The sequence below is a fragment of the Kockiozyma suomiensis genome, assembly GCF_038497685.1.
Source record: "Kockiozyma suomiensis strain NRRL Y-17356 unplaced genomic scaffold V2V93scaffold_2, whole genome shotgun sequence".
Classification (NCBI taxonomy): Eukaryota; Fungi; Ascomycota; class Lipomycetes; order Lipomycetales; family Lipomycetaceae; genus Kockiozyma; species Kockiozyma suomiensis.
Window position 1 is genome coordinate 501,243 of NW_027117665.1, and position 24,387 is coordinate 525,629.

The 24,387-nt window shown below is 43.9% G+C and overlaps 9 protein-coding genes across 9 annotated transcripts; 4 read left to right on the forward strand and 5 right to left on the reverse strand.

The window, feature by feature from the left end:
• Positions 1-74: 74 nt before the first annotated feature.
• V2V93DRAFT_364086 (uncharacterized protein) lies at positions 75-2,649 on the forward strand. The gene has a single exon (XM_066908769.1). The coding sequence runs from the start codon at positions 120-122 to the stop codon at positions 2,568-2,570; it is 2,451 nt and encodes an 816-aa protein (XP_066767873.1). The 5' UTR covers positions 75-119; the 3' UTR covers positions 2,571-2,649.
• Positions 2,650-4,455: 1,806 nt separating this feature from the next.
• V2V93DRAFT_389890 (uncharacterized protein) lies at positions 4,456-6,535 on the forward strand (the record flags this gene model as incomplete). The annotated part of the gene is made up of 2 exons (XM_066912375.1): positions 4,456-4,706; positions 4,768-6,535. 2 exons carry the CDS (start codon positions 4,456-4,458, stop codon positions 6,533-6,535), a joined length of 2,019 nt encoding a protein of 672 aa, XP_066767874.1.
• A 471-nt stretch (positions 6,536-7,006) lies between these two features.
• V2V93DRAFT_364090 (uncharacterized protein) lies at positions 7,007-10,148 on the forward strand. Its single transcript, XM_066908770.1, has 3 exons — positions 7,007-7,380; positions 7,456-8,690; positions 8,746-10,148. Exons 1-3 carry the CDS (start codon positions 7,049-7,051, stop codon positions 9,906-9,908), a joined length of 2,730 nt encoding a protein of 909 aa, XP_066767875.1. The 5' UTR covers positions 7,007-7,048; the 3' UTR covers positions 9,909-10,148.
• V2V93DRAFT_364091 (uncharacterized protein) lies at positions 9,995-11,717 on the reverse strand. Its single transcript, XM_066908771.1, has one exon. The coding sequence runs from the start codon at positions 11,624-11,626 to the stop codon at positions 10,253-10,255; it is 1,374 nt and encodes a 457-aa protein (XP_066767876.1). The 5' UTR covers positions 11,627-11,717; the 3' UTR covers positions 9,995-10,252.
• Positions 11,718-11,767: 50 nt separating this feature from the next.
• On the reverse strand, positions 11,768-12,948 carry V2V93DRAFT_117042 (uncharacterized protein). Its single transcript, XM_066906769.1, has 3 exons — positions 12,850-12,948; positions 12,668-12,795; positions 11,768-12,607 (listed from the first exon to the last, which is right to left on the reverse strand). The coding sequence occupies exons 2-3, from the start codon at positions 12,702-12,704 to the stop codon at positions 11,910-11,912; spliced, it is 735 nt and encodes a 244-aa protein (XP_066767877.1). The 5' UTR covers positions 12,705-12,795; positions 12,850-12,948; the 3' UTR covers positions 11,768-11,909.
• On the forward strand, positions 12,843-14,681 carry V2V93DRAFT_364094 (uncharacterized protein). Its single transcript, XM_066908772.1, has one exon. The coding sequence runs from the start codon at positions 12,980-12,982 to the stop codon at positions 14,357-14,359; it is 1,380 nt and encodes a 459-aa protein (XP_066767878.1). The 5' UTR covers positions 12,843-12,979; the 3' UTR covers positions 14,360-14,681.
• Positions 14,493-16,099, reverse strand: V2V93DRAFT_364097 (uncharacterized protein). Its single transcript, XM_066908773.1, has 4 exons — positions 15,717-16,099; positions 15,525-15,657; positions 15,340-15,467; positions 14,493-15,278 (listed from the first exon to the last, which is right to left on the reverse strand). Exons 1-4 carry the CDS (start codon positions 15,869-15,871, stop codon positions 14,753-14,755), a joined length of 942 nt encoding a protein of 313 aa, XP_066767879.1. The 5' UTR covers positions 15,872-16,099; the 3' UTR covers positions 14,493-14,752.
• A 636-nt stretch (positions 16,100-16,735) lies between these two features.
• Positions 16,736-19,150, reverse strand: V2V93DRAFT_389893 (putative peptidase family-domain-containing protein; the record flags this gene model as incomplete). The annotated part of the gene is made up of 8 exons (XM_066912376.1): positions 16,736-16,777; positions 16,839-16,929; positions 16,990-17,619; positions 17,678-17,715; positions 17,793-17,957; positions 18,043-18,335; positions 18,401-18,994; positions 19,120-19,150. 8 exons carry the CDS (start codon positions 19,148-19,150, stop codon positions 16,736-16,738), a joined length of 1,884 nt encoding a protein of 627 aa, XP_066767880.1.
• Positions 19,151-19,593: 443 nt separating this feature from the next.
• On the reverse strand, positions 19,594-23,748 carry V2V93DRAFT_320414 (RecF/RecN/SMC; the record flags this gene model as incomplete). The annotated part of the gene is made up of 7 exons (XM_066907315.1): positions 19,594-19,701; positions 19,768-21,963; positions 22,025-22,612; positions 22,670-22,795; positions 22,855-23,241; positions 23,299-23,490; positions 23,542-23,748. The coding sequence occupies 7 exons, from the start codon at positions 23,746-23,748 to the stop codon at positions 19,594-19,596; spliced, it is 3,804 nt and encodes a 1,267-aa protein (XP_066767881.1).
• Between the last annotated feature and the right edge of the window lie 639 nt (positions 23,749-24,387).

Sequence of the window (24,387 nt, forward strand, 5' to 3'; positions counted from 1 at the left end):
AAATCTTAGATCACGTGAATTATAAACCTTAAACTCCCAAGAAAGAAATTCCAACAAAATAATTTTTAAATATTTACAACTTTCTGTAAAAACACTGCTTGAAGCACCACCAACAAAAAATGGCCGACGATAGTGTGATACCTGTCGAGAGACCTACCGAAGACACTAACTTTTCCACGGCTGACGTGGCTTCTGAAAATGACGGCGAGAACACCACCCTCTTCGTACGGTCGATTCCGTTTTCTGCAACGTCTGAATCATTATCCGATTTCTTTTCGCAGATATGTCCCGTCAAACACAGTGTGATTGTTACTGATCACAAAACAAAAGAATCTAAAGGCTTTGGATTTGTCACCTTTGCGCTTGCATCCGATGCGAGTAAAGCTATGGCCGAATGCCGCAAGACCAAATTTGAAGGCCGTGTATTGAACGTCGATTTAGCGAAAAAGCGAGAACGAAAGGAGGCTCCGAAGCAGCGAGCTATATATGACGACGAGGGATCTGACGATGAAGACCAGGTTGATGAGCCACGCACCGACAGCAATGGGGAACTTATTGAACGTCGTCGACCGCGCTTGATTATCCGTAATATGCCGTGGTCGATTCGCGATCCTGATGAACTCAAAAAGCTATTCATGCCCTACGGGAAAGTTACAGAGTGTATTATTCCTAGAAAAGCAGGTGGACGAATGTCGGGGTTTGCATTCGTTACCATGAGGAAGCGTGTATCCGCCGAGAATGCTATCAAGGCTGTCAATGGCAAAGAGATGAATGGACGTCCGATTGCTGTTGATTACGCAGTGCAAAAGGACGTCTGGACTCAGCACCAGAAGTCAGAAATCAAGACAGAATCAGCTGAAGAAGATTCTTCTGATGACTCTGATGCAGAATCCGAGAATGAGGCTCTTAAGGAGGAATCAGATGACGATATTTCCGTAAAATCGGAAGACAATAGTGAAACTGAGATCAAAGAAGAGTCAGGCAGCGATCAGGACATCAAAATGGAAGATGAAAGCAGCGGTAACGAGGAGGAAGAGGAAAATGACAGCGATAGCGATGAAGAGGAAGAAGATGACGAAGCGGAAGACGACGAAGAAGAAGAACAAACCAAATCTTTTGTTCATCGTTCTGAAGTTGACACTAAAACTCCAACAACAGTCTTCATCCGAAACTTATCATATGCGACTACTGCCGAATCTCTAAAATCTCACTTTGAATCAAACTTTGGCCCGGTACGCTACGCTCTGCCCGTGATTGATAAAGAGACTGAAATGCCTCGCGGTACTGGATTCGTATGCTTTTACAATGCTGGAGATCACGCTTCATGCATCGCTGCTGCTCCTAAGCAAGTCGCTGACAATTCTGTTCTGATTGCTGATGATGTCGATCAGCGATACGTTCTCGACAGCCGCATTCTATCAGTCACCTCTGCCGTCGACCGTGAGCGTGCCGGAAAATTGCAGTCGGCCGGTGCTCAGCGCAGACTCACAGCCTCAGGAAAAGACAACAGCGGAGCCCGCGACAAGCGACACGTCTTCCTTCTTAATGAGGGCCGTATTGCTCCGGACTCAGAGTTGGGACAGGCAATGTCCAAGACTGACATGGATATTCGTCAGCAATCGCTTGCTGCGCGTAGACAGCAGCTAAGGAGTAATCCGTCGCTCCATCTTTCTCTCACTCGTCTCGCCGTACGGAATATTCCGCGTAGTATGACAGAGGCACAGTTGAAGGCGCTTGCACGCAAGGCAGTTGTTGGATTTGCAGAAGATGTCAAGGCTGGCGTTCGTTTGCCGCTCTCAAAAGAGGAGCTGGAACGCTCTCGCGCAAATGAAGAACAACGCGGATTAATTGGCAAGAAGAAGAAATTCGGAGTTGTCAAGCAAGTGAAGATTATTACTGAAGACAAGAAGACTGGTGCGGGCCGTAGTCGCGGATACGGATTTGTCGAGTTTTCGACGCACCGTTGCGCGCTGATGGGATTAAGATGGCTGAATGCGCGTGAGATTAGCCCGAAATATTTGGCATCTCTGCAAGCTGATCTTGATAGAATTGCCACCACTAAAGCTGACGCTGCAAAATCTGATGATGTCGATGGTGAAGGATCTCCTTTATCAGCTCAACAAGGGAAGAAGGGCCGGAAACCAGTCATTAAAGACGCAGAGGATTTGCGCAAGCGCAGAATTGTTGTTGAATTCGCGATTGAGAACATTGAAGTTGTCAAGAGGCGCGAAGCTAGAGAATTCAAGGCTCGTTCTAAAGGCGAGAAGAAAGATAATGGTAACGAAGAGGAGAACATTGATGAAGAGAAAGAGGAAGAAAAGATTGTTATCTTTAGCAAAACTCGTGCAAATCGGGGAGGCCTTAATAATAAGCGTGGCAGTAGTCGCGGAAAAGGTCGACCTCAAGGGCTGGCGACTGGGACTTCTGCTGGCGGAAAAAGGAAACGGGATGGAGATGAAGAGGGGGCGAAGCATTTTACGAAGCGACAAAATCCAGGTAGAGGAGGAAGGAATACAGGAAGAGGAGGAAGGAATACAGAAAGAGGAAAAATCAGAAGAGGAGGAAATTAATGCTCATGTACAGATTTATATTTTACGACGTACTTACAAATCGATTGACAATAGTTTATTATATTCTTTTCGTACTCAACCCATTCATCAAGAAGATTACCCTTACAATCTCCGTCACGGGTCTATAGACCATATATTGCCAATCACTGCTTGAAAAGGATTATGGTCATGTCATCATACCTAACGACAAGCTTTGTGTAAGGGTTGCACTATTTGTCGCGTATAAAACGTATGTTCCTTAACAAGTTCATGTCCATATCTGGGATTGGAAACTTGACACAAGCTGTGGTTCATGACCGCGTAGACATGACATATCAAAAGATTCTGGTAAAAAAATTCAGCCTTCTGATTGCATTTTACTGCTCTCATAAATTTGAACATATCTTATCTAACCCTCGTCTGACAGCGAAACAGACTATCAGATTGGCATGAGGGCGCCAGAAGTCTCAACTTGGGTCTCGAATAGGTAAAATCAGACACTAGATGTCCAATGCAACCCAAACATTTCGACGCCTTCACATCGCCCCTGACGAACCGACACTGAATCATCTTAATGGGTTTTTGTTCTGTTCATTATTCTCTGCTGTACGCATCAAGCTTTCTTAGTCGGATTTTAATCCAAAAAAAACTCAGTGTGAGTCAAATGAGTCAAATTCCAGAGGCACTCCGAACTGCACGTACACGTAATCCCCTTTCTTTTCATGCCATAAGATCGAAACCTCGCATAATCGCTGAGTCGCAGAAGTCAGTCGTCACTGATCCCTGATCTTGCCACCGAGGTTTACAATTTCCCTGTAAGTGACCGGCAATATGTAAAAGCTGACCAACTTCCCAATATAAAGTCCGACCACTTGCCATATGTATGAGTTTCGCAAATTCTTCTCCTATAAAGAACAGCTTCCGCATTGGGTGTCATCTCAGTTGATTCGACTGAAGAGCAATACTTGTGTTGAATTATTCTCTCGATCTTCAGTAATTTCTATTTTGCAACGCATATTACTTGTCGATTCAGCGTCAAAATAAAATTGCATTGATTCAGCATCAAAATAATACTAAAGTGCTAAAGTCGGCGAAATGCGAAGGAAACTTCAAGGATCGAAAAGATCGAATATGCGACGTATGACTTTTTTAAAAGGATAATTCTTGGTACATGGAAACAGGCAAAATATGTCGTAATATAGAGCAGCAAAGGAGGTCGGTAATCACTCTCGAGCTAACTATATGCGACTAAGGATCTCGAAGTGAGAAAGTATGTACTGTAATCAGCTGCATAAGATGCGGTTTCTTGTTGACCCAAATTTCCATAAAGTCTCTGGGTCATCAGTAATAGACTCTGGATCAAAATTAAAGACTTCTTAGAATTCTATAGAGTAAGAGGTGCTGGGTAATTTTCACAATGTAACATATCTGAAATGTAGAAGCCCCAGATATGCTTGCCGGTGGATTGACACCAATATAAATAAGAAATTGGTGCTCGTAAAACTGGATTTCCCCATACTTTATTCTGAATGATAGGATCCAGTTTTATTCTATCAGGCGATGCAGGGTCTGATGAACTCATCCTACGCCAGTTTATTTTTAAGGCTGCTGAGATGAACAACTACAACAATGAGGACAATGGAGCAGTAATAGAAGCCGCCAATTACTTAGAAAAATACGATTAATGTTTAATTTTACTGTATAATATTGCATTGTCATATAGGGCATATGCGTTGAACATACGATTCAAGGCTAATCTCGCGATATCACGATCAGTCTTTATCACAACAGCAGAATGGCGCCATCATCCTCCTCTGATAGACTAGATTCTTTGACTAATGAATGGACATCACAGCGGGTATCTCCTCACCGAAATCTATTATCTGCTTCTTCCGCTACCACTGTGATGTCCTTGCCAACAAAGGTCAAACCGTCATCAGCTGTGAGCAACGAGAACCGCATGCACACATTTTCGGAAGCTGTGAACGCATTGTATAATGCCGACCCTGACCTTACGGGAACTGTCCCATTTCGAATGAAAGATTTGCGACGGTGGATATCATGCTTTTGTGCACTTGACTTTAATGTGGAGATTGGACCAGAATTTGAGTGTATATATCCGGCCTTGCAGCTATCGGAGCAGGATTTGAAAACTATGTGAGTTTTGAATATATATTTTTTTAATCATGATATATCGTGACTTACAAGAAAAATATAGATGCTTCTCGTCTTTTCCGGAACAAAGTTATGCAGAAAATACCGAAGCGTTCCATACCTTTCGTTTTAAAAGCACTACACAAGATCTGATATTCCCTTCGGCAGTCAATAATCCTCAGCTATCTCGAACATATACTAGTCGATACCTGTATGGTTACGTTTTATTTCAGCAACGCTATGACAAAACCAAAGCTCGAAATTATTCTCAAAAGAGTTTGACTCTTCTGTCTCCGTATGAGTTTCCCGCTCTATTTGAAACCTGTGTCCGGAGGGCCGCTCAGTATTGCTTTGGTCCTGCATTGTTACCCACATTGCAAACTGCAGCGGGACATATTGCCGCCTGGCCTTCTCCGGAAGGTATCGTAAGCCGATTTAGTTCAAGCGCGCAAAGCAACGGCAAAAATGGACGACCGAAGAAACGGCATATAGAGCTGGCATATTTGGGAGAGAAGATAAGAATACAAGCGTCGGCGGCAGATCCAAGAATTCCACTTGGAGAATACAGTGAAACAGAAAAGTTTTTATTTGGGAAAAGTGGCTCTTGGGGTACGATGATAGATATGCTAGAGGACCCGGCAGACATCTATACTGTGTATGAGCACATAATGCTTGGATATTCGATAGGAATATTTGCAGTAACTCCGGCGGCATGCAGCCAGTTTGTGACGAATGCGATTGATTTGATCAAGCCTGTGCCATACACTGGCCTAATTCGAGAGTACGTGACAATGCACGCTGACCTGGAATCAATGAATCTGCTTAGTAAAAATCCGGTTCCTGGCGTCACTGGATTCACCAATCCTTTTCTATCTCAGATAGTTGCTGATTGTGACGGAGCCGTAAGTTTGCTGGACTTGTCCCTAACCGAAAAGAGAACGACAGGAACCAATCGGCGCGGACGGCTAAATAACATGCCGACGATGAATATCAGCTTTTTACCTGTGCTTCCGGACTTGATGCCTGCGACAGCAGCAACGCAGCAAATGACAGTGGATTTGCTTTATCCAGTCACGGCAACTGTAGAGTGGCAGCGCAAGTCCTTCAAGAAAATGCTCACAGGAATGGGCATATCAAAAAATCCTACGTCCGTGACATCTACGAAACCCAAGCTACTAGTTCGCGACAAGAAGTTTGTCAAGGGATTGCGCAGCATGCTTGTCGAGGCTAGTGGTGCACCTGATAGAGAATCAGAAGTTGTAAGATGCAAGATCGATAAGCTCGTGCGACTGCATTTCGCGAACCTAACGGCTAAAATTATGGCACCTATTAAGCGGTTTCTATTTGTTGCAGAGACGTCACCAAAAAATTTCTCGTATGCAGAGTTTATTTATTACCTATCGCAGCTAGATGGCAAGGGCGGAAGCTCGATCAGTAGCACGACAATGAGCGGAGACCTACTAAGCGGAATGATCGAGAGCACGGGCAAGGCAGCAGTGAAGTCAGTACATATGTTTTCTACTTGGAGTGCGATCACCGACAGCACCAGCACGACAGATGACGCAACAAATGGTGTAAATGCGGATTTGAGGGGTACCACCGAGGGGAAAAATGAGACAGAAGCGGTAGAAGATGGTGACATTGTGGAAGCAAAGTCGACGTCATCGTCACCGCTGACAGCGACACTGACAGGCAAAGCGGAGCTGCAGCACGAGCTATATTCAGAGGCAGTACAACCGGACAAGGACGTATTTAGGAGCAATGAAGGAGCTCTACAATTCTATACTGCATTGCTGCGATCTGGCAATTTCGAGGCATGGTGCTTTGTATAATTAGCTACTGCGGAGCGGGGGCAAATACTAGGTATTTACAAACTATTCGATTAAATGGCTATCAGTTTCCGCACAGATTAGGCCTGTTTCCACTGCCACACGCGTATTGGTCCAAAGGAAGACAGATAGGCCATTTAACGTACCGCCAAAGGCAGTGATTTGTGCGGTTGAGCTGATCTATCTACATTAATCATGAGTACAAGTCATTTTTCATAGGAGAGCTAGTGTTGGCTTTTTTCTAGACGTAGCTTTTAGTAAATTTCTCGTCATCAGCCAGTTCTGTATTAATAATTATAGCGTTATTCGTCGTGAAAGGCCATATTCACCTACTCAGCAATCGGGCCGTTTGGTTCGCCGGTATCACCATTGTGTTGCGGATGTGGCATAAATAATCAACAAACTGACCATAGGTCCGAGGGCCGGCGTCGGTGGAAGCTTGCAACCGACGCCGGTCCGACGCCGACTGCCCCCGGCTTCTCTCCTCATCCCCTTCACGGCACTTTCTCTCACGAAATGCACCCTTTTGTACATTCTCAGTCTCAATCACCTTACGCGCTTTCATCACTTATCAACCCGCCGGAAACTTCTGCAGTGGAAAAAAGCAAGCCTTCCCCCCGCCAGCAGACCGTCAGTGCAGCAGCTCCGGCGCAGCGAGCTGCCGAGCAGCCTACTGGGGCCGACGACCACAAGCGTTCTCGAGCATGCGATAATTGCCGTGCTCTCAAAGTCAGATGTGTACCTCACGACGAAAAATATATCTCCGGTTCCTGCCATCGTTGTTTTAAATCTTCTCGCAGCTGTGTGTTCACTGTTAACCCCCGCAAGCGCCAGAAGCGCACTGATACGTATGTTACTTCCTCTTTACCATTGAGCCTACTGATTAAGCCATCTTCTAATTCTAACTTTGTTATACCGCATAGCCGCGTTGCAGACCTTGAGAAAAAGCTTGATGAGCTGACTCAAAGACTCAGTGCAGCTCGTGAAGAAGGTGATTCAGTTGACTCTACCTCGCCCGAGCCTGCCGACGTTAATCACAGAGCAGCTGCCTCCTCGACTCAGGTCTCCGAAGTACCTTCCCGCATGTCACCTCATATTTCAAACTCTCTTCCTCATCCATTTACGCCACCGCCAGCTTCATGTCCAGTCTTAAAGACGACTTTCGACAGGACCTCTCCTTCCCAACAGCAGCTACCGAGTCTACACGACCATTCCAAATTCACCAATCCAGCCGAGCTAGCTACTAAGGGGTCTCACGAGGCGTCATCATATGACAAATCATTTCGCTCTTTTTTTGGTCGGCCTGATTCTGAGGCCATTCGTCTACGATCAATACAGCCGGCTCAAATTGAAGGCATACTTGCTGGACACGGAATGACGGATGAAATGGCGCAAGATATGCTTGATTATTTTGTTACAAAAGCTGCTCTCTTCAACAGTATAGTATACATTAAAGAGGATACCAAATTCAATGATCTGCTTCATGCTAGCCCAGTTCTTAGCTTAGCAATATGTAGCATTATGTCCAATCAGAGCGACCAGAAAATTGAAGAGATGAGTGCTAATTTGATGGTGGAGCTGCACAAGATTGTATCTGAGCAAGTTCTGATTGTTGGTAACAAATCAGCCGATCTGGTCCAAACACTGTTGACGTTGAGTTTTTGGCATAGTCCTCTAGAAAGTTTCGAGTGCCAAAAGGTACACATATTCACGGCTTGTGCCGTCGCTATGGCGAACGATCTTGGTATTGGTCACCCGCCCCGTCTAAGAGCTAAAACTTTTGACTATGATACAGATGGACGACGAGTACCTTCAACAGCTGTTCTTCCGTCGCCTGAGAATTGTCGCATCTGGTTAGCTGTTTTTTTAAGTTCAAGCATTCTGAGTATGCTATATCAACAAACTGCACTCCTGCAGTGGTCCTCATATCTAGAAGATTGCTGCAAAGTTTTAGAGGAATCTCAAAAAGCCAAAACCGATTTTGACAGTAGGCTATGCAGTTTGGCTAGATTGCATGCGATCGTGGATGATATTAACTCTGTCTTCCACCCTCGTGATTATGCTGAATTAGTCGATATTCGCGAATCGCGAACCTCACATTTAATTCGAATGTTTGAAAAGCGTTTAGCAGCATGGAAGAAAAATTGTCCAAATGACCGTAAGAATAAAATTTTGTCTTTAGCTTTTGAACTGGTACTAAATCGTCTACACAGCTTTTCTCTTGATTTGCTACCACAGCTCGCAGGTCTATATGCACGAAGTGGGCCTCCATAATGATAGCAATCTTTCAGATTTTGTTGTTCCTGTCAAAGAGAGTTCTCTAAGACCGGATGCACAGGACACGACTCCTCTGAGCGCAGAAGTAATATCCTGGTGCATTGCGTCAAGTCAGAAGCTGATTGACATATTTTATATGTGTGATCTTGAGCTTTTGTCTTCTGCACCAGCTCATCTTGCTGGCAGAGTGCTCTACGCTTGTACTGTTTTGCTCAAAATATCAGTTATGATCTTGCGTATAAGCCGTACGGCCTCAATATGCTCCTTAAATATGGTTCGCCCGGAGTACTATCTTGGAAAAGTGTACCAGAAACTTGAACTTCTATGCGCTGATGGGCCCTTCTCTACAATTGCCATAAAGTCTAAATATGTCTTAGGCCATCTGTTTCTTTGGTTTCGCCATTTCAAAATAGAAGCTAGGCAAAAGATGCAACTACAGTCGCGCGTGGAAGATTCAGTTCCACCATTGCGAGCGTATAATTCTGTAAAGTTCAGTGCGGTCCCAGAGTACGACACTGGCGTGTCATCTTCGTGCAACGAAATCCATTCTTCAACTTTAGACATGCTCAGTTCTGTCGCCGTTAGGGAGGCTGATCAACACAGCGCCCCATCAGAGAATAAGATTTCTGTGGACAGCTTGGACTCTAGTCATGATGATTTTATGACCAGCAATGATGGAGCTGATATAATCGAGTCTCCAGACGACGAAATCAGGATGCCGGATACTGGTCTTACTATTTACGAGCATATTCTTCGCGAAATTCAAGGCTTCAATTCTAAGTTTGAGGATGTGAATGGCAGAAGTTACAAGTTTTCCTCTTATAGTTCACAAGCATCGTCCAATAAATCTGCAAGCCTTGAAGAGGAGCAGTCGCAAGCCGTACGAAATCAACGCTTTGATCCGTCGCAAATTGACTCAAGTCTAGGAAAAGTTGAGACTTCAGAATCTGAAATATACGCGTACGATTATTTGACAAATGAGCCAGGAATGTTCACTATCAGTCATTTCATGGGCGATAATTTCTGGAAAGATATCTTTCATCGGAGTGATGGCCGGATCCCAGGATTCGCTGATGTGCAATCTCCAGGGCTACGGTAAATTTAATGGGTCAACTTATTGAATCTAATGATTTGGAAAACGTGATACTTAAGTTCTCGCAATTTTTTTATAGAATTTCAATTCAGCGTTCATAGATTGGATAGCCGATATTTACCGCGTAACTTTGCGGATAAAAATTTCGATACTAGCAATCAGCCAGATGATTGAGAAATTATTATTGTAAGCTGTGGAATCGCAAATCCTAAGCATATATATATAAACAAAACAATTTGAAACATATAACAAAAAATAAAACCCAGCCTCGTTAACTCCAATAAATGGCCAATGTTTCTCCTGATCATTAAAAATAATATATGCTGGCAGTAAAAATGCACCGCAAAAAACTAAACTGGAGGCGCAATTCCACCATTATCAGCCCAAGGCGCCAATGCATCCAAAGCCAGATCATTGAACTCGCTCGCTTCACTACCGTAGGAACTCGGCATAAGCTGGGAATATGGCAGGCTACTGGCAACGCTGACTGAACCAGAGACCTGATTTGACCTGAACGAAAAGGGAGAAAGTAACAAGGTTTCATTCGTGAAGTCAGTGTTACTAAGTCCAATTGTAGGAGATGTTGCGATATCCGGCACCGCAGCGTCAGAAATGGCTGTCCCAGCTGTTGCAAGCATTGCTGCGTCAGCCTCAATTAAATCAGCATTAACAACAACACCCCGTCGGATATCTAGTTCGCGGCAAATATGTTCAACCTCATCGCGAGTCTTGTCGCCGAAATATACGCGAATGTGTTGCTGCCCGTGGTCGCCATATTGCACACTGTAACTAAATTCCCCTAAGAGAGAAAGTTTTTGAAGGTCTTGCACCACCACAGTCAAATTATCTCTAGCGTTATCAGACCACTTTGGAAATGATCTGTACACAGCATCCCCCGATAAAGTACCGAACGTACCGAAGTCAAAGGTGGGTGTGATATCGAATGAAACACAAGCAATTTGTCGTGATTCGGTAGCAACTGTACACTTCAAATCAGAGCCTTCGCTGCTTGTAAAGAACGGAGCAGTTAGATCAAAGCTTTTGGGCAAATCACTAAATACAACACGGACTGCTTCATCGTCAGTGACAAAAACATTGACCTTCTGGTTGTGAACGTAAGAAGGGCCCACTCTGGTAACAGATCCCATAAGCTTAGAAGCTCCGATGCCGCTAGCACAAATACCGGCAGACAAATTGGCAATCACGTCAGCCATGGGGTGTACGTTGTAGGAAAAGTGTCGGACGGAAGCACGACCAGGAAATCCAGGAAGTGAATATCCTAAAGGGGATCTATGAAGAGTACCGCCAATTCGAGGACGGAATATCGGATGAGCAAAGGTAGTCCCGTGGCTGACACTAGATAAACGAGCTGAGACTGAGGTGAATCGAGCAGGAGAGCTGCGGGTACTGATTGCTCGAGCCTGGTGACTGAATGCCTTACGCGCAAACGAGTCGGTAGAAAGCCAACGATGAGCGGGAGCTGAATACCATCGAAACGACGACGGAGGAGGACGCTCAGGAAGCCTTGGACTATTGTTGACTGGAACACGAACTCGCACAGGCACAAGCTCACGACGACGTCCAAATAGGCCGCCGCCTCCGCCACCATTATTTCCTGGCGGCCAGCCTTCCTCGAGCGCTTCACGAATGGCCTGACGGCCTGACTCGGCAACACGCCGCAAGACATTTGAAAGCGCCTTTATTGCCCTTTCTCCAGCGGCCATGGCGGTAAATTTGATAAGTCGATGAGAGGATTGATGAAGTGAAAGTGAGAGTAATGCAGGTGGCGCTCGGGCTTCGTGGCGAGATGCCTATCGTTCTTCTTGTCACGTGATTAAATTCACGTGATCGTCACTATATGGGTCAAACAATAGCACGCTTTCTATCTATATACGATGGGGAATATTTTAAAACAGTCTGTCGTAGCAGCATATTACAGAGTCATACAGTTTCGACTGTGTAATATCGTACAATAAATTCCAGTGTGTATTCAGTGGCTATATGCCTTTACCTTAAACCAGGAACTCCATGATAGCGCTCTTCTTTTTCGGCCTTGAAGAGTAACTGCAAGAAAAACTCATTCGTATCTTTATCATAGCGCGTCCAAAAATCCCCTGGGCGTCTGTCGATTTCTTTGTTTGGTATTTTGAAAGCCACGGTTTCATAAGGCTCGGCTGCCACCAGCAAATACTGAAATCGCTTATTGTCATTAGCATTCTCTATTCGCTGTTCGAATGCGCTCATGAACCTATGCCTCGGAGTAATTTCAGTGCTTATTTCGGGATACTGTAGTTGAAACCGAAGACCTTGCCGACGACTAACGGGATCTCTTATCTTGGTGATTCTATATCCTGGCCTACCAATTTTAACCAAGTTCTTCCGAACTTGAATTGAAGTAGCACCTGCACCTGCAGCTCCTGTCGTACCATTTGTAATAAGAAGACCAGTGATCGGATCTGTCTTGCCTTCTCGCTGGTCTCTGGCAGCACGTCGCGCGAGGTTCGTCTGATGTTTCCGGCCTTGAGTATGCGCAAGATATGAACCATCATTGATGTGTACAGTAAGACAAAGCTTGCATTCAAAGGATCCTAAATGATTTTTGAAGAAATAAGGGTCTTTCTCAATATCGATCGTCTCCAGCGCAAGCCGACGCAGTCGTTCACGACGGTCTGCGTTTGTCTCGCTAAACCCAGCGACACCGCCTCCTATTGTAATCCGTAAGTAGTGGCTAATGGCTAGATATAAAAATTATTCATCATGCGTACCTCCTTTCTTTGATCCGGCCCTGTTTTGATAGTCCATAGCAATTTACAGGTATATCAATGACTTCAGCTCTTGATTATTTTTGCCATATAGCAGTTCTTGCTGTGTGGTTAATATTATTACCCTAGCCCTAAACCGTAAAATTATTATCGTCTCATTTTTTAAAAGGTTCAAAGATACTCACTGGAGGAGCTGCATATCTCGTACACTCTCCAAATACAATCAATCGAGCCATTCAGCAAGACTTAAGAAATTTACTGACTTGTGACTTGCCGTATTTTTTGTTTTTTTTTCAATTGCTACCGCCTAGCGATATGGCTGTCAGTCGTCGAGTACAAGCACAGTTATTGACGACAATGCCTGTGTCGCATTTTTCGGCTTCGATGGCAGCAGCCGGGTCTACCATACCCACATGCAGACTTCATTCAAGGCAGATAATTATATTAAATGCTCGCGCATATTCATCATTGAACGATGAGGCGTACGATTTTATGCAGTACATCCCATCCAAAGATAGCGATAAAAATCGCACTCGATCCGCCTTTGCACGACAGGAGTCTGCTCCCTTGTCAACGTCTCGAGGGAAGTCAGCATCTACAGCAGATGAAAGACGGAACAATTTATCCAAACAGTCCGAAGATTCTAAGTCAGACCAAGTACCGAAGGCTGTAAAGGAAAGAGAAGCAAGAGTGTCGAAATTTATGAACTATGCGACCAAAACTCAAAGCAAAAATATTTCATCGGAAATGCAGAGACCAAACGCTCTCGATGCTCTATATGTACATTACCTTGATAAGAACAGCAAAATGTTCAGGAACTCGACGAAATTGGAGTCACTGAAAGGTGTTGTTCACGGCTCGATAAAGCCGCCCGGCGCCCGCGTCGCAGGACACGATAAGTATCGCAGCGGCAATCTACCGACTGCGAAAAGCTTTAGCGCGGCCATGGCTGCCATAAAATTTGAGCGACTGAACAAGAGAGGAAGTATCGCAGAAGACAAGCGAGCCATTGCAGATTTAAAAGCTGGCGGTAGGCCTGATACATTCAAAGAGAAGGCTGTGAGTGTTAGAACGACACCCAAAGATAAAAGCGCGAAATTTAAGGTGAAAGGTTCAAAGACAAGGACAGAGACAGAGACATGGTCATGGGCGCAGAATGCAGCCGAAACTATCCTGTTATCAGACCATCTTACCATTGATTTTGTCAGTGCGGACGGATCTTATCGCAAGAATATCTCATTTCGGACTGCGAAAGAAATGTGTCCAACAAATCACGCTTTGGTCAGGATTGGCAGCGCGGATTCAGTTCCTGTTATCAAAAGTATAAAACGACCCGACTCGGTAGAATCTGCAACAAATATTAAAGCCTCCAAGAAGACAATTTCTGAACCCAAGGAAGTTGTGATTTCATGGTCAATTAGTGACCACGATTTGAGTCACCAAAAAGCTCATGCTATCGAATTAGCTTTGAAGAGACATGAAGATGTCCATGTCAAATGTGGAAAGGATCGTGAATTTCCGAAAAGCGAAGCTCGTCGTCAAGAAATTATCAAAGCGGTAGTGAATTTATGCTCTGAGATTGGCGCAAAGCTAGTAAAGACCGAGAAGGACAACGAAAAAAATATTTTGAAGTTTCGAAGAGTTGATACTATGAGTTCAGAAGAAGAGGACGAATACGACGACGAGCACTATTGATCACGTTAGAAGCTCAAATATTGAAAAGCTTTACAAAATAGATCGTTCTCATTGAGAGATATTGGGAGATGCATGGCAGGTTTATCAGTTTTATTTCAACAGAATCCAGGAAAGCAATGTAAATAATTATATACTATAGAATATCAGCGTAGTTAACGTATACAGTAAGCGAGAAAACCTAAAGGAGCTTCGCTGTTATATATGCGGCTACAATTGCAAAGTGATTTCAATTATCGGCTCTACAATAACAGCTATCATCTTATTATCGCATTATCTGGTAAAGTAACTTAGCTATCCAGTGCCATTCTATTCTTTTATTGTAAGTTACATTCGGCAGTCATATCTTCTATCTATTTTAATATTTGCACTTCTGCATTAGATATACAACCTCACTTAATAAAATTTGGAAGCCAGCTCTAGATCGTCAGCATTTAGTAGGTCAGTACCCAAGGCAAGAAGCTGTCTGTAAAGAGTGTTACGCGTAGCCACAGGCCACCAGGCAACTTCCCAGAAACGAGTCATGATATCAGCCTCATGGGCATTATCAATAAGTTTCTTCACCAGCGCAAGTTGAGTGCTGTTTAGTCCTGAAGGTGCGATATCGCCAACGATTTGCGCAAGTGATCCTGAAGCAATGGGATTAAGAGTATTGGGGTACGAAGAATTAAGAGTTGCAATAGGTCCATCATAGAAATAGTAGCGGTTGTCCTGCGCGGAAACGTATTCGTATGGCGTGTTGCCAGTACCAATGACGGTAATAGGACCATAGTTGATGGTCGAGCCGTTGTAGTAAGTCAAATATCCCTTGTCATTTAAAGGCTTGAGGGCATCAACAATGTACGGCCATGTCTCGTTTCCGTCGGTCTTAACATCAACAAAGAGATAAGTAGTCTGACCGGAATTGGTATCCCAAACACCACTGCATAAATAGTCAGAATCAAAGAAATAGACTACAAAAGCAAAATGAAACCAAAGCGTACTTGACGGTAGTCTGATCAGCAGTGAAGGTATTATTGGGATTGTTCTGGTTGAGAATATCAATGAGCGGATCAAGGTAAAGATTCTGGAAAGTACGCTGCGCATTAAGAGCAGCCTCATGGTGACCAACCTATAAAATGATTGTTAATTCAGGTAAATATACACAGAAAGTTCATTGTGTATATACATAAATTGTCTCATCTCCATCGTAGTGCCAGACATCAGCCTCAACGGAAACAACTCCTAGAGAGAGAGCAGTGTAGAGAGGAACATCGCGCCAGTAGTCATTATGCGAATGAATTCCCTTGACGAATACATTACTGCAAAAATTTCAGGTTACAGATTTAAACTTATATCAAACAGAACAGAATATATTTACCGGGTGATATCCGAAGAGTACCGGGTATTAATACCACCTTGCAATGATAGTAACTGGGTAGCAATAGGCGTAGCCGAGACGGCACCGGAGACGGCAATCAGGCTCAGAATAGAAAGCTTCATAGTAATTAAGATCACTGAGAAACAGCTGTTCATCAGATACAAGGGAGGTCGAGGAACCGAGAGGCTTTATAATTTCCACTTATCACCATCAGGCACCAGGTGTGCCGAGCCTACTGCGCGGAATCAGGTACCAAAGTCTCGTAGTAGATCGGTAATTGCCAAATTACCAATCAAAATCAAAGTGCGTACCAGGCAATCTAAGTGAATGAAGGCTTGTTGCATTTTGCGCAGCAATTTGATAATGACGACAATAATCAGAGGCGTGGGAAGGATGCGAAGCTGTAGTTGGCTGAATTTTGGCTACTTTCCGCCGCAGAGCCGCACTGGTAAAACTTCCTAGATTAGTAACTCATCATGGTCTGAGTAGTCGACCAATGCCGAGACTCTTTTGCACACTGTGAGTTGGTAGTAGCTCCTCGCAGTACCCGACTATATCATATCCTGCTAATATACTTGCGGAAGAGTGTGTTTATTTCTTAAGATGTTATCCTATCTAAGCGTAGCAGGGGCTAGCCTTGGCGACTAATATCAATCTTAGGTAGGAGAATCGGCGTACTATTGAACACATGAGTACTATTGAATACATGTTTGATTTAGAAACAACAAGCCGCAATCCTAAAGTCTAACAGAATAATGACAGCTAGCTGCCAATTTGCTTTGAAGGTAATTAACAAACGCTATATTAGGAGTTTGACCTGTACCAGCACCAGTTCAGCCGAGATTGTCTGTTAAATAGTTCCCATATTTTCTTTCAAAAGCAAACCCATTCATGATCATACGCTGATAGTAACTATCACCTGAATCGTCCAAATTGGTCAGTCGGCCGACATCTGATGCTAACAAAGTCAGACTATTAACTACCCAATTTTAGTTGAACAGCTTTAACATGATTAGTATTTAATTTCCTGCATATATGATTCCCATGCGAAATATTGATTGCTATATGAGGACTGTCAGCCACAGATGAAAGCTAAAAAAATGGCGTTGACGTTGAGCTCACCTTCACATAGCCGTGCACACCAATGATTAAATACCCACGTGGAGGAATCAAGTCAGTAGAGCTACTATCGCTGACATTACCATACAACGCACTGCTTATCAGGACCAATTAGAATTGAAATACAGAATTCAAAAGGAAATTAAAACTAAACCTTCTTTTCAGTGACGTAATAAGCTGTATACCATCGACCGAGGTATTGGATCGGACACTAAATCCTACTAGCTTCTCGCCTGGCTCAAAATTGAAATCTGACTGTGATCCCCCTCTTCCACCAAACACCGCAGAACCACTATCAAAGTAAAATTCAAGACCGTTAACAAATTGCTCATGGTAAATTCTAATTCTCGTTATCCGCCTGAACAGAACGCGAACAGGTGAAGTGTCCGTAGGTATGTCAGCAACATCAGCTATCATACTATCAAACATCATATGTCCCAAATTATTACGAAAAGTTTTGGAAATCATGTTGAAGTCTTCAACATTGACCTGCTGTTCACTCAAACCAAGAATTTTAAGCTTCATTGGTTTATACTGATATCTCTGAGGCATCAAAGCTCGCAGCTCTTCCTCAAATAGAAAGATATCCTTACGGGGGCCATCAGGATACTCGATATGTGCCCGGCACCCCCCCTCGCAGTGTATTTCGGTCAAGAAGATGCCAGCTGTGCACGATACGATTAAACCGTTTTCAACTGGGTACACTACTAGTCCGCACTTCACCAATACTGGTTCCGGAGGGAGTCTGAGCATTGGATGGCATCTAAACCGTAGCAGATCCAATCTGTAGCAAAAATGATTAGCAGCAATAAATGCGCAATTACAAACTCAAGAGGTCTTACCGATGCCATGAGCATTCGTCTTTCGGTAAACAGATCTTCTGCCATGGCTCCTAAAATAAAGCTATTAGCTCTAGACGCCTACACTAAACTAAATCAATGAAAGAGAAGTACTTACTCGCATGCAGAAAGTGCGATTAAGAGTTACAAAGTCTCCATTCATTATCCCCGTTTCCTCACGAGGGCACCCAAGTAATCCCCCAACTTGTTGCATCATAGAGCCAATACCCACACTTGCAGCTTGAAAGTACAGACCGAGTTGATCTCCACCATTGGCAACAAACTGAGGATCAGTAGCAGTCGTATCGCTAAACTGTAGAAATAATCGTGAGGAAAATAAACAGACAAGTATAAGAACTTGTACATACACATGAAACAACTTCTTCAATATGTGAAGGCCAACTATACAGTAAATGGCTACCGAATATGCCTATTCTGAATTGATTACGTTTTCCGTTAGACGCTGTAGAAGCTCTAATGATATTATTCATCGGATCCCACTTAGAGTCCAGAAGCAGAACTGCAACATGTGCCTCTTGGCCTATATGTGACGGAGCAAATGGACCGCCATATCGAAGAAGAGCATCCGCTGTAATTTCGAGAAGCTCATCTGTATTCTGTTCTCCAATGGCACGTTGGGAAACACCCAAATCTCTTAGTTCTGCATAAATAGCAGTTAGTACCTGTTTGATATAATCAGTAACATTTGCGATTCTATTAACTGACCTCTCATAGTCTTGTCACACCGTATGATATGAACCTTTGCAGTCATTCTATATTTGGAATCGTGACGTGACAAAGAATCAGAAGCCCATTCTTCGTCTAGTCTAAATGTTCGTTTTCCCATCCCATTCCTAGACATCTGCTCCCCCATAAAAGCTTGCCACAAGTATCCAGCCATGCGAAGCTTCCGTATCGCTGACTCTAACCTGTTGCCGTTTGTCGCAGTTTTATCTGGTGGCGAGTCAAATGTCAAGTTGCTGTCTTTGGCGACCAGGATCGCGAGATGGAGAGGCTCGTTTTGCAGTAGTGGAATATAGTTGACTGTTATTGTCGAGCTAGAAGGTCCAGGAATTACATTTGATGGTAGATTGTAAGTAAATCTAAGCTGATTCGGTCCAGGAGCTAAATGAACCAACGCTTTGAAATATCCATTAGCTAATGGAAATGTTACAGGAGGAAATTCTTGAAGATGATGATGGACAGTAATTGATCCGTCGTAAGTATTATTTTGGCGGCCTGCCCCTCCATGAACCAAAATCACTCGCTGGTATACGACAGTATTATCTGACACGTTGTAAAACTTTGGCACGTTTGTTGCTGCTACCGCCGGTAGCGCATCTGCCACCGCCTGTTGGTTCGCAATAGGAAAAGTTGATGAATATGGTACAGTCCTGTGAAGTACATTTTGCTGAACCCGGTGTAATGCCTGTGGTGTTTCTAACTCCTCTTGACGAGACCAACGAGCTGAATCATCTCGAGATGCGTGCCTAGAAGACTGAGGGCGTACCGCTAATACCGGCACCGGCGTGTTCGCGTCGTCTGCCCTCTTGGGCTTACTCTTCTTTAAGAGTCTCAGCGTGAATCAAGTTACTGCTAATCTCTGTCGCCTTTCGACTAATTCGGCAATAAAGTTCAGTCAATGGACCTTTCAAATAGCAATCGAATGCCGTGCTTCATTGAAGATTTATGAATCATTCATGTCCTTGGCTGCGGCATAATATGCCATGAGCCAGCTGAGGCGCACTCTCCTCGCTCTAGATACTGAGCCGCAGACTTCAAATATAATAAAAGCTGAATGGCCAGCTACAGATTAAATTACCGTAATATCTACAACTGATTATGTCAAAGGCTGATAGTAACGATATTTAAACAAGATGTAAACCCAATGAAATATTAATAACAATCCACAAATCCGACTACGGCCTGCTGCTGCTGCTGCTCCTGTCGCTCTGTTGCTGCTGCTGATTTTCATGTGAGCTAATGATAGAATGGAGGTCCTGATTCTTTAGAGTAATACTCTTGGTCTGCAAGATTAATTAGGTTAGCCTAAAAATATTTAGTATCGCGCAAGGATTATTAGATATTCTTACCATGTGATTAACTTTGTAAATACCCACAAGCTGCTTGGCTAACTCAAACATATTGTTTCGCAAGGAAATGACAATAAACTGAGCGTTTTTAGTTCGTTCCTTGATGTAGTTGGCCACAATAGACACGTTGCGGAAATCTAGTGCTGCATCAATTTCATCCATAACGTACAATGGCGTTGGCTTAAAGTGATGCAAAGCAAACACTAGCGCCAATGAGCTAAGAGTCTTCTCACCGCCCGACAGATTTGAGATATTCTTCCAACTCTTCTTCGGCGGCATCACGCTGAATAGAATCCCTTCCGAGAATGGATCCAGACTATCAACAAGCTCGAGCTCTGCGTTTCCGCCCATAGTAATCATTTGATACATCTCTTTTAGCTTGACCGATATCTGACCAAACCCCTCCATGAACTCATCCAAGCGACGCTGACGAAGATCCTCGTAACGCTGCTTCATTGCATCACGCTGGCTAACAGCATCACTAAGATCAGCATTCCTAGTTTTGAACTCTTTCTCCCGGCGGCGATACTCTTCCAAGACGCTGAGATCAACACTCGCCTTATCTGTCTTTTCTTCGAGTAAAGCAATTTCTGCTTTAAGTTCATCCGAATTCATATCTTGCAGCTCATCTTCACTGTACGCAGGCAATTCGGTTTGCATATCGTCGTCATTACCGGCATCATGAAGAGCTAGCTCACTAAGCTTGCCAGTCCAATGCCTAAGCCTTGCCGTGTTTTCACGAAGCTCTTTCTGATGACTCTCGATTTTGTTACTAAGTTCAACCTCGATCTTTCTAAACTGGTTAATTTCCTTCGAGCGCTCATCCGTGTTAAGTTTGATCTCTTTAACCTTCTCTTGCATCTCTTCTAGAGCAAATGCTGACTGATTAGCAGTGCGCTCAAGTTCATCTGCCTCTTCTTGAACACGCAAAAGATCCTTATCAACCTGGTTAGCTTCGATTTCAATCTCAGTAAGCTCCTTCTCGGCTGAAGAAACTGCTCTATTCTGCTTTGAAGCCTCTTTCTCAGCCTTTGCCTTCGCCATTTCGCTATTTGAAATTTGCTCGCTCCTGATCTCCATCTGCTGCTTGATACCATCAACCTTGGATTTCTGAATTCGAAGTTTGACGCCACCAATTTGCATTATCTGCTCCTCAAGGTCTTTGATCTCGTTCTCGATAGAAGAAGTTTTTTCACGGAATTGATCAACCTGGAGCTCGAAACCAGCAATACTCTTTTCAAGTTTCTTCACAGCAGCAGGATCAGTAGAATTCGAGTCTAGCTCAGCGCGCAGGTCAGTCAACATTTTCTTCGTATCCAAGAGATGGGTACCCATGGCCTGAATTTCTAGCTCAATTTTTGAGATGGAGATCTCAACCTTTGGTTTTCGTTTCTTAAGCTCTCTTAAGGCATCTTCCATCGCATTGACTTTAGCCTGCTCTTGCTCAAATCGTTGTTCAGATCCAGCTAGCTCATCCTCCAATATTTTGAGATCTTTCTCCGAAAAAGCATCCGATAGCTTACTCTTCATAAGTCCTTTCGACACTCTAGATCCTCCTCCGCTCATCGTTCCTGATGTGTCAATAAGCTTTCCGTCAATCGTTACCACGCGCCATCGTCTCTTGCCATACGCAATTCGATTTGCTTGTATCATGTCTTTTGCAACAAGAGTATCGTGCAAGACACTGTAAAATGCCTGTGCAAATCTTGGATCCTTAGGCCGCACAAGATCAAATAGGCGAGGCGCATTTTCTGGTGTCTCGATTGGAGACAGATCTTTTTGTGGCAACTTGTCGAGTAAGATAAACATGGCGCGGCCAAGATTATTCTTCCTCAGGTACTCAATGCATGCCTGACCAGTTTCCACATTCTCTACTACGAGATTGTTTAAAGCCGGACAGGCTGTTGAGATAGCAACGTCAAAGCGCTCATCTATAGCTCCTAGATTGCCTAAGCGTCCGAAAAATCCGTTGATACGCCCAGACTCTTCAAGATGCTTCAAGCTTGAAAGAACTTTACCCTGGCTCTGTGATGTCGACATTTGCTCACGAGCCTCCTGAGCCTTCTGCCGAACAATAGAGACTTGTTGACGAATTTCATCAAGCGAGGAAATAGCCTGCGAGTATTCACTTTCTCCTAGTTGAATCTGCTCGTCAACATGGGCAAGTTCAGCCTTTAAGCTTAGTATTTCTTGTTCCTGTATGGGAATATGCTATTAGTAAAATTAAACAGACGTTCCCAGATGATATATCTCTTACCCTGGCACGACCGTTGACCTTGATGGACTTAATCTTTGCCTCCTGTTCGGCAATTGCCGTTTCAGCAGCAACTCGTTTGTCAAAAAATATCTGCAATTCGCTTTTTGCAATATCCAGTTCAGAAATTTTCATGTTGATTTTCTCGTTCCACGGCTCAAGCAACTTCTTTTTCTGCTCGATTTCATCAGAGATGCCTCTAGTGTTACCTTCCAAGCTCTCTTTAATTTCTTCCAGCTTGCTCTCTTCAGAGACCAAGCTACTCTGAAGCTGTTCAATCTCGCCTGAAAGTCGCTCAATTTCCTCATCGTAATTGGACATCCAACCCGAGGAGCTATTAATGGACAATTTTGAGCTTGCAATGATTTTCGTCAACTTATCTTGCTTCGCTGAGATATGTTTTTTTCTCTCTGTATATTGCACAACATCTCGTTCATGTTTAGCATGTGCTTTTGCTGCAGCTTTTGCTTGCCCTTGCAAGCTCTCAAGCTCCTGGACCGCAGTTTCATAAGTATTCTTGAGCATGTTGATTTCGTCCTCATTGCCCTTATTGTTTGCAATCTGCTCGTCAAGTTGGGCAGACAACTCAGCCTATATATCTTATCAGAAAATGCGATCAAATATTCTAAAAAGTAACAGCGATCATACCAAGACTTGCTCAGTGAGATGAATATTCTGCTTGCTCGTTGCAATGTATAGCTGATACAAAGAGTTTCGCTTCAATGCAAGTTCATTGTCATCATTAATATATTCCATGGCGATTTTGCGGGCATCCTTGGCGTAAGTTAGCAGCATACTCTTAAATTGCTAGAAGCATAGCACGAATCTCTCACCTCCAACTTCGCCTTTTCTTTTTGGACTATCTCTAATCTGCTATGTTTTTCATGACAGAGCTCATTCAAAGTTTCAACCTCAACGGCGGACTCGTCAATAAGCTTTTTGTATTTTGCAGTACCAATTATATCCTCCAAGTACTCAAGCAGCCCATCATCGCTATCGTTTTGGGCTTTAGGCTTCATTTGTGCGATACTTTCAACCTCTCCTTGTAAGATCAAGAATCGTTTATGATCCAGATCAATACCACGCTCGCGAAGTAGGCCGGTCACTTCGCTATAATTGCTCTCGCGGTCATTTATCGTATACTTGGATGTGTTGTTTTTGTATGCGCGGCGAGTAATAACCAACTTAGAGTCGGGTACAACGGAGGTAGATCCGTCATGCTGAGAAAATATGTTAGTATCTCAAGTGCCAGAAATGGAAGTAAAAAAAAAGTTTACATTATCAGTAACATCCTCAAAATGAACCTCCACGCTGCATTGATTCAGATCCGGATAGGCTGCTGAGTTATGGATTAGGGCCGATAGCTTCGCTTGACGCATTTTACTTGCGCGAAATCCAAACACGAAGAGTAAAGAGTCGATAACATTGGATTTTCCCGAGCCGTTGGGCCCTACGACAGCTGAAAATGACTGGACAAAATTTAGCACAAATTTCTTAAAAGCAAAAAACAACATGCGTACACTGTGGAAGGGTCCGACTTCTTGACGGCCAGCGTAAGACTTGAAGTTATTGAGTACCAAATTAGCGATCACCAACCGCTGCTTGGGTGCCTCAGGAACTGGAGTAGCGGGCTTCATCACAGTGCCCATGGCTGTATTCATCTTTGGGGTATCAGGATGAAGTGCCACAACCGATACGTTCTGACGCGAAGGGGTAATCTCTTGCATCGGATCAGGCTTCTCCACTGGCATCAACTTCTGCTTGGGTGTTAAGGCAGACTCTATCGGGGTATTTTCCGTATCGACCGGATCATAAGATGCTGTAGGAGATTGCAAAGTTAATCGCCGAAACCGGTCAGCGCTGATGCTGGTAGGAGAGAAAGGACTCCGGGTGCTATCGACGTTTTGTTTTGATGCCGATAGAGTAGCAAGCGGAGTGGTAGTACCTGTTGAGGACATCCGATCTAAGATTGCAGCGCTCATAGCATCATCATTATTGAGTTCATCATCACTCTCTTCCATAACTTCTTTTTTAGCATGACGGGTCCGAGTCGAAGTAGACTTTGTTGTGGTCGCCGCGGCAGCTTTCTTAGCTCGCGTCGTTGCTTTTGGTGCAATTACCATGGGAGACTTCGACTGTGACGCCATGGACGATCGCGTCATGCGCGTTGATCTTGTCGTTCGTGAAGACATTATGCCTCTGTGGAATATTGTTGCCGTGGCAAGGTCTGAATGTGGGTTGGCCGCAAGATATACGCGTGTCAACAGAGACAAGACTTGTGCGCGCTGGATGAGAATATGAAAACTGGGGATAGAAGCACTGATGTCAACAGAGACGTTGCTACGGCAACTAATTTAGATTCTGAT

Excerpts from the sequence above, each read along its gene's own strand:
- V2V93DRAFT_364086 (XM_066908769.1), top strand. The coding sequence starts at position 120 with ATGGCCGACGATAGTGTGATACCTGTCGAGAGACCTACCGAAGACACT.
- V2V93DRAFT_364090 (XM_066908770.1), top strand. The coding sequence starts at position 7,049 with ATGCACCCTTTTGTACATTCTCAGTCTCAATCACCTTACGCGCTTTCA. Across the intron at positions 7,381-7,455 it reads CGCCAGAAGCGCACTGATAC|CCGCGTTGCAGACCTTGAGA; the intron begins GTATGTTACTTC and ends TATACCGCATAG. Across the intron at positions 8,691-8,745 it reads GAAAAATTGTCCAAATGACC|CTTTTCTCTTGATTTGCTAC; the intron begins GTAAGAATAAAA and ends TCGTCTACACAG.
- V2V93DRAFT_364091 (XM_066908771.1), bottom strand. The coding sequence starts at position 11,626 with ATGGCCGCTGGAGAAAGGGCAATAAAGGCGCTTTCAAATGTCTTGCGG.
- V2V93DRAFT_117042 (XM_066906769.1), bottom strand. The coding sequence starts at position 12,704 with ATGGACTATCAAAACAGGGCCGGATCAAAGAAAGGAG. Across the intron at positions 12,608-12,667 it reads GGCCGGATCAAAGAAAGGAG|GAGGCGGTGTCGCTGGGTTT; the intron begins GTACGCATGATG and ends GGATTACAATAG.
- V2V93DRAFT_364094 (XM_066908772.1), top strand. The coding sequence starts at position 12,980 with ATGGCTGTCAGTCGTCGAGTACAAGCACAGTTATTGACGACAATGCCT.
- V2V93DRAFT_364097 (XM_066908773.1), bottom strand. The coding sequence starts at position 15,871 with ATGAACAGCTGTTTCTCAGTGATCTTAATTACTATGAAGCTTTCTATT. Across the intron at positions 15,468-15,524 it reads ATGGAGATGAGACAATTTAT|GTTGGTCACCATGAGGCTGC; the intron begins GTATATACACAA and ends ATCATTTTATAG. Across the intron at positions 15,279-15,339 it reads GCTGATCAGACTACCGTCAA|TGGTGTTTGGGATACCAATT; the intron begins GTACGCTTTGGT and ends CTATTTATGCAG.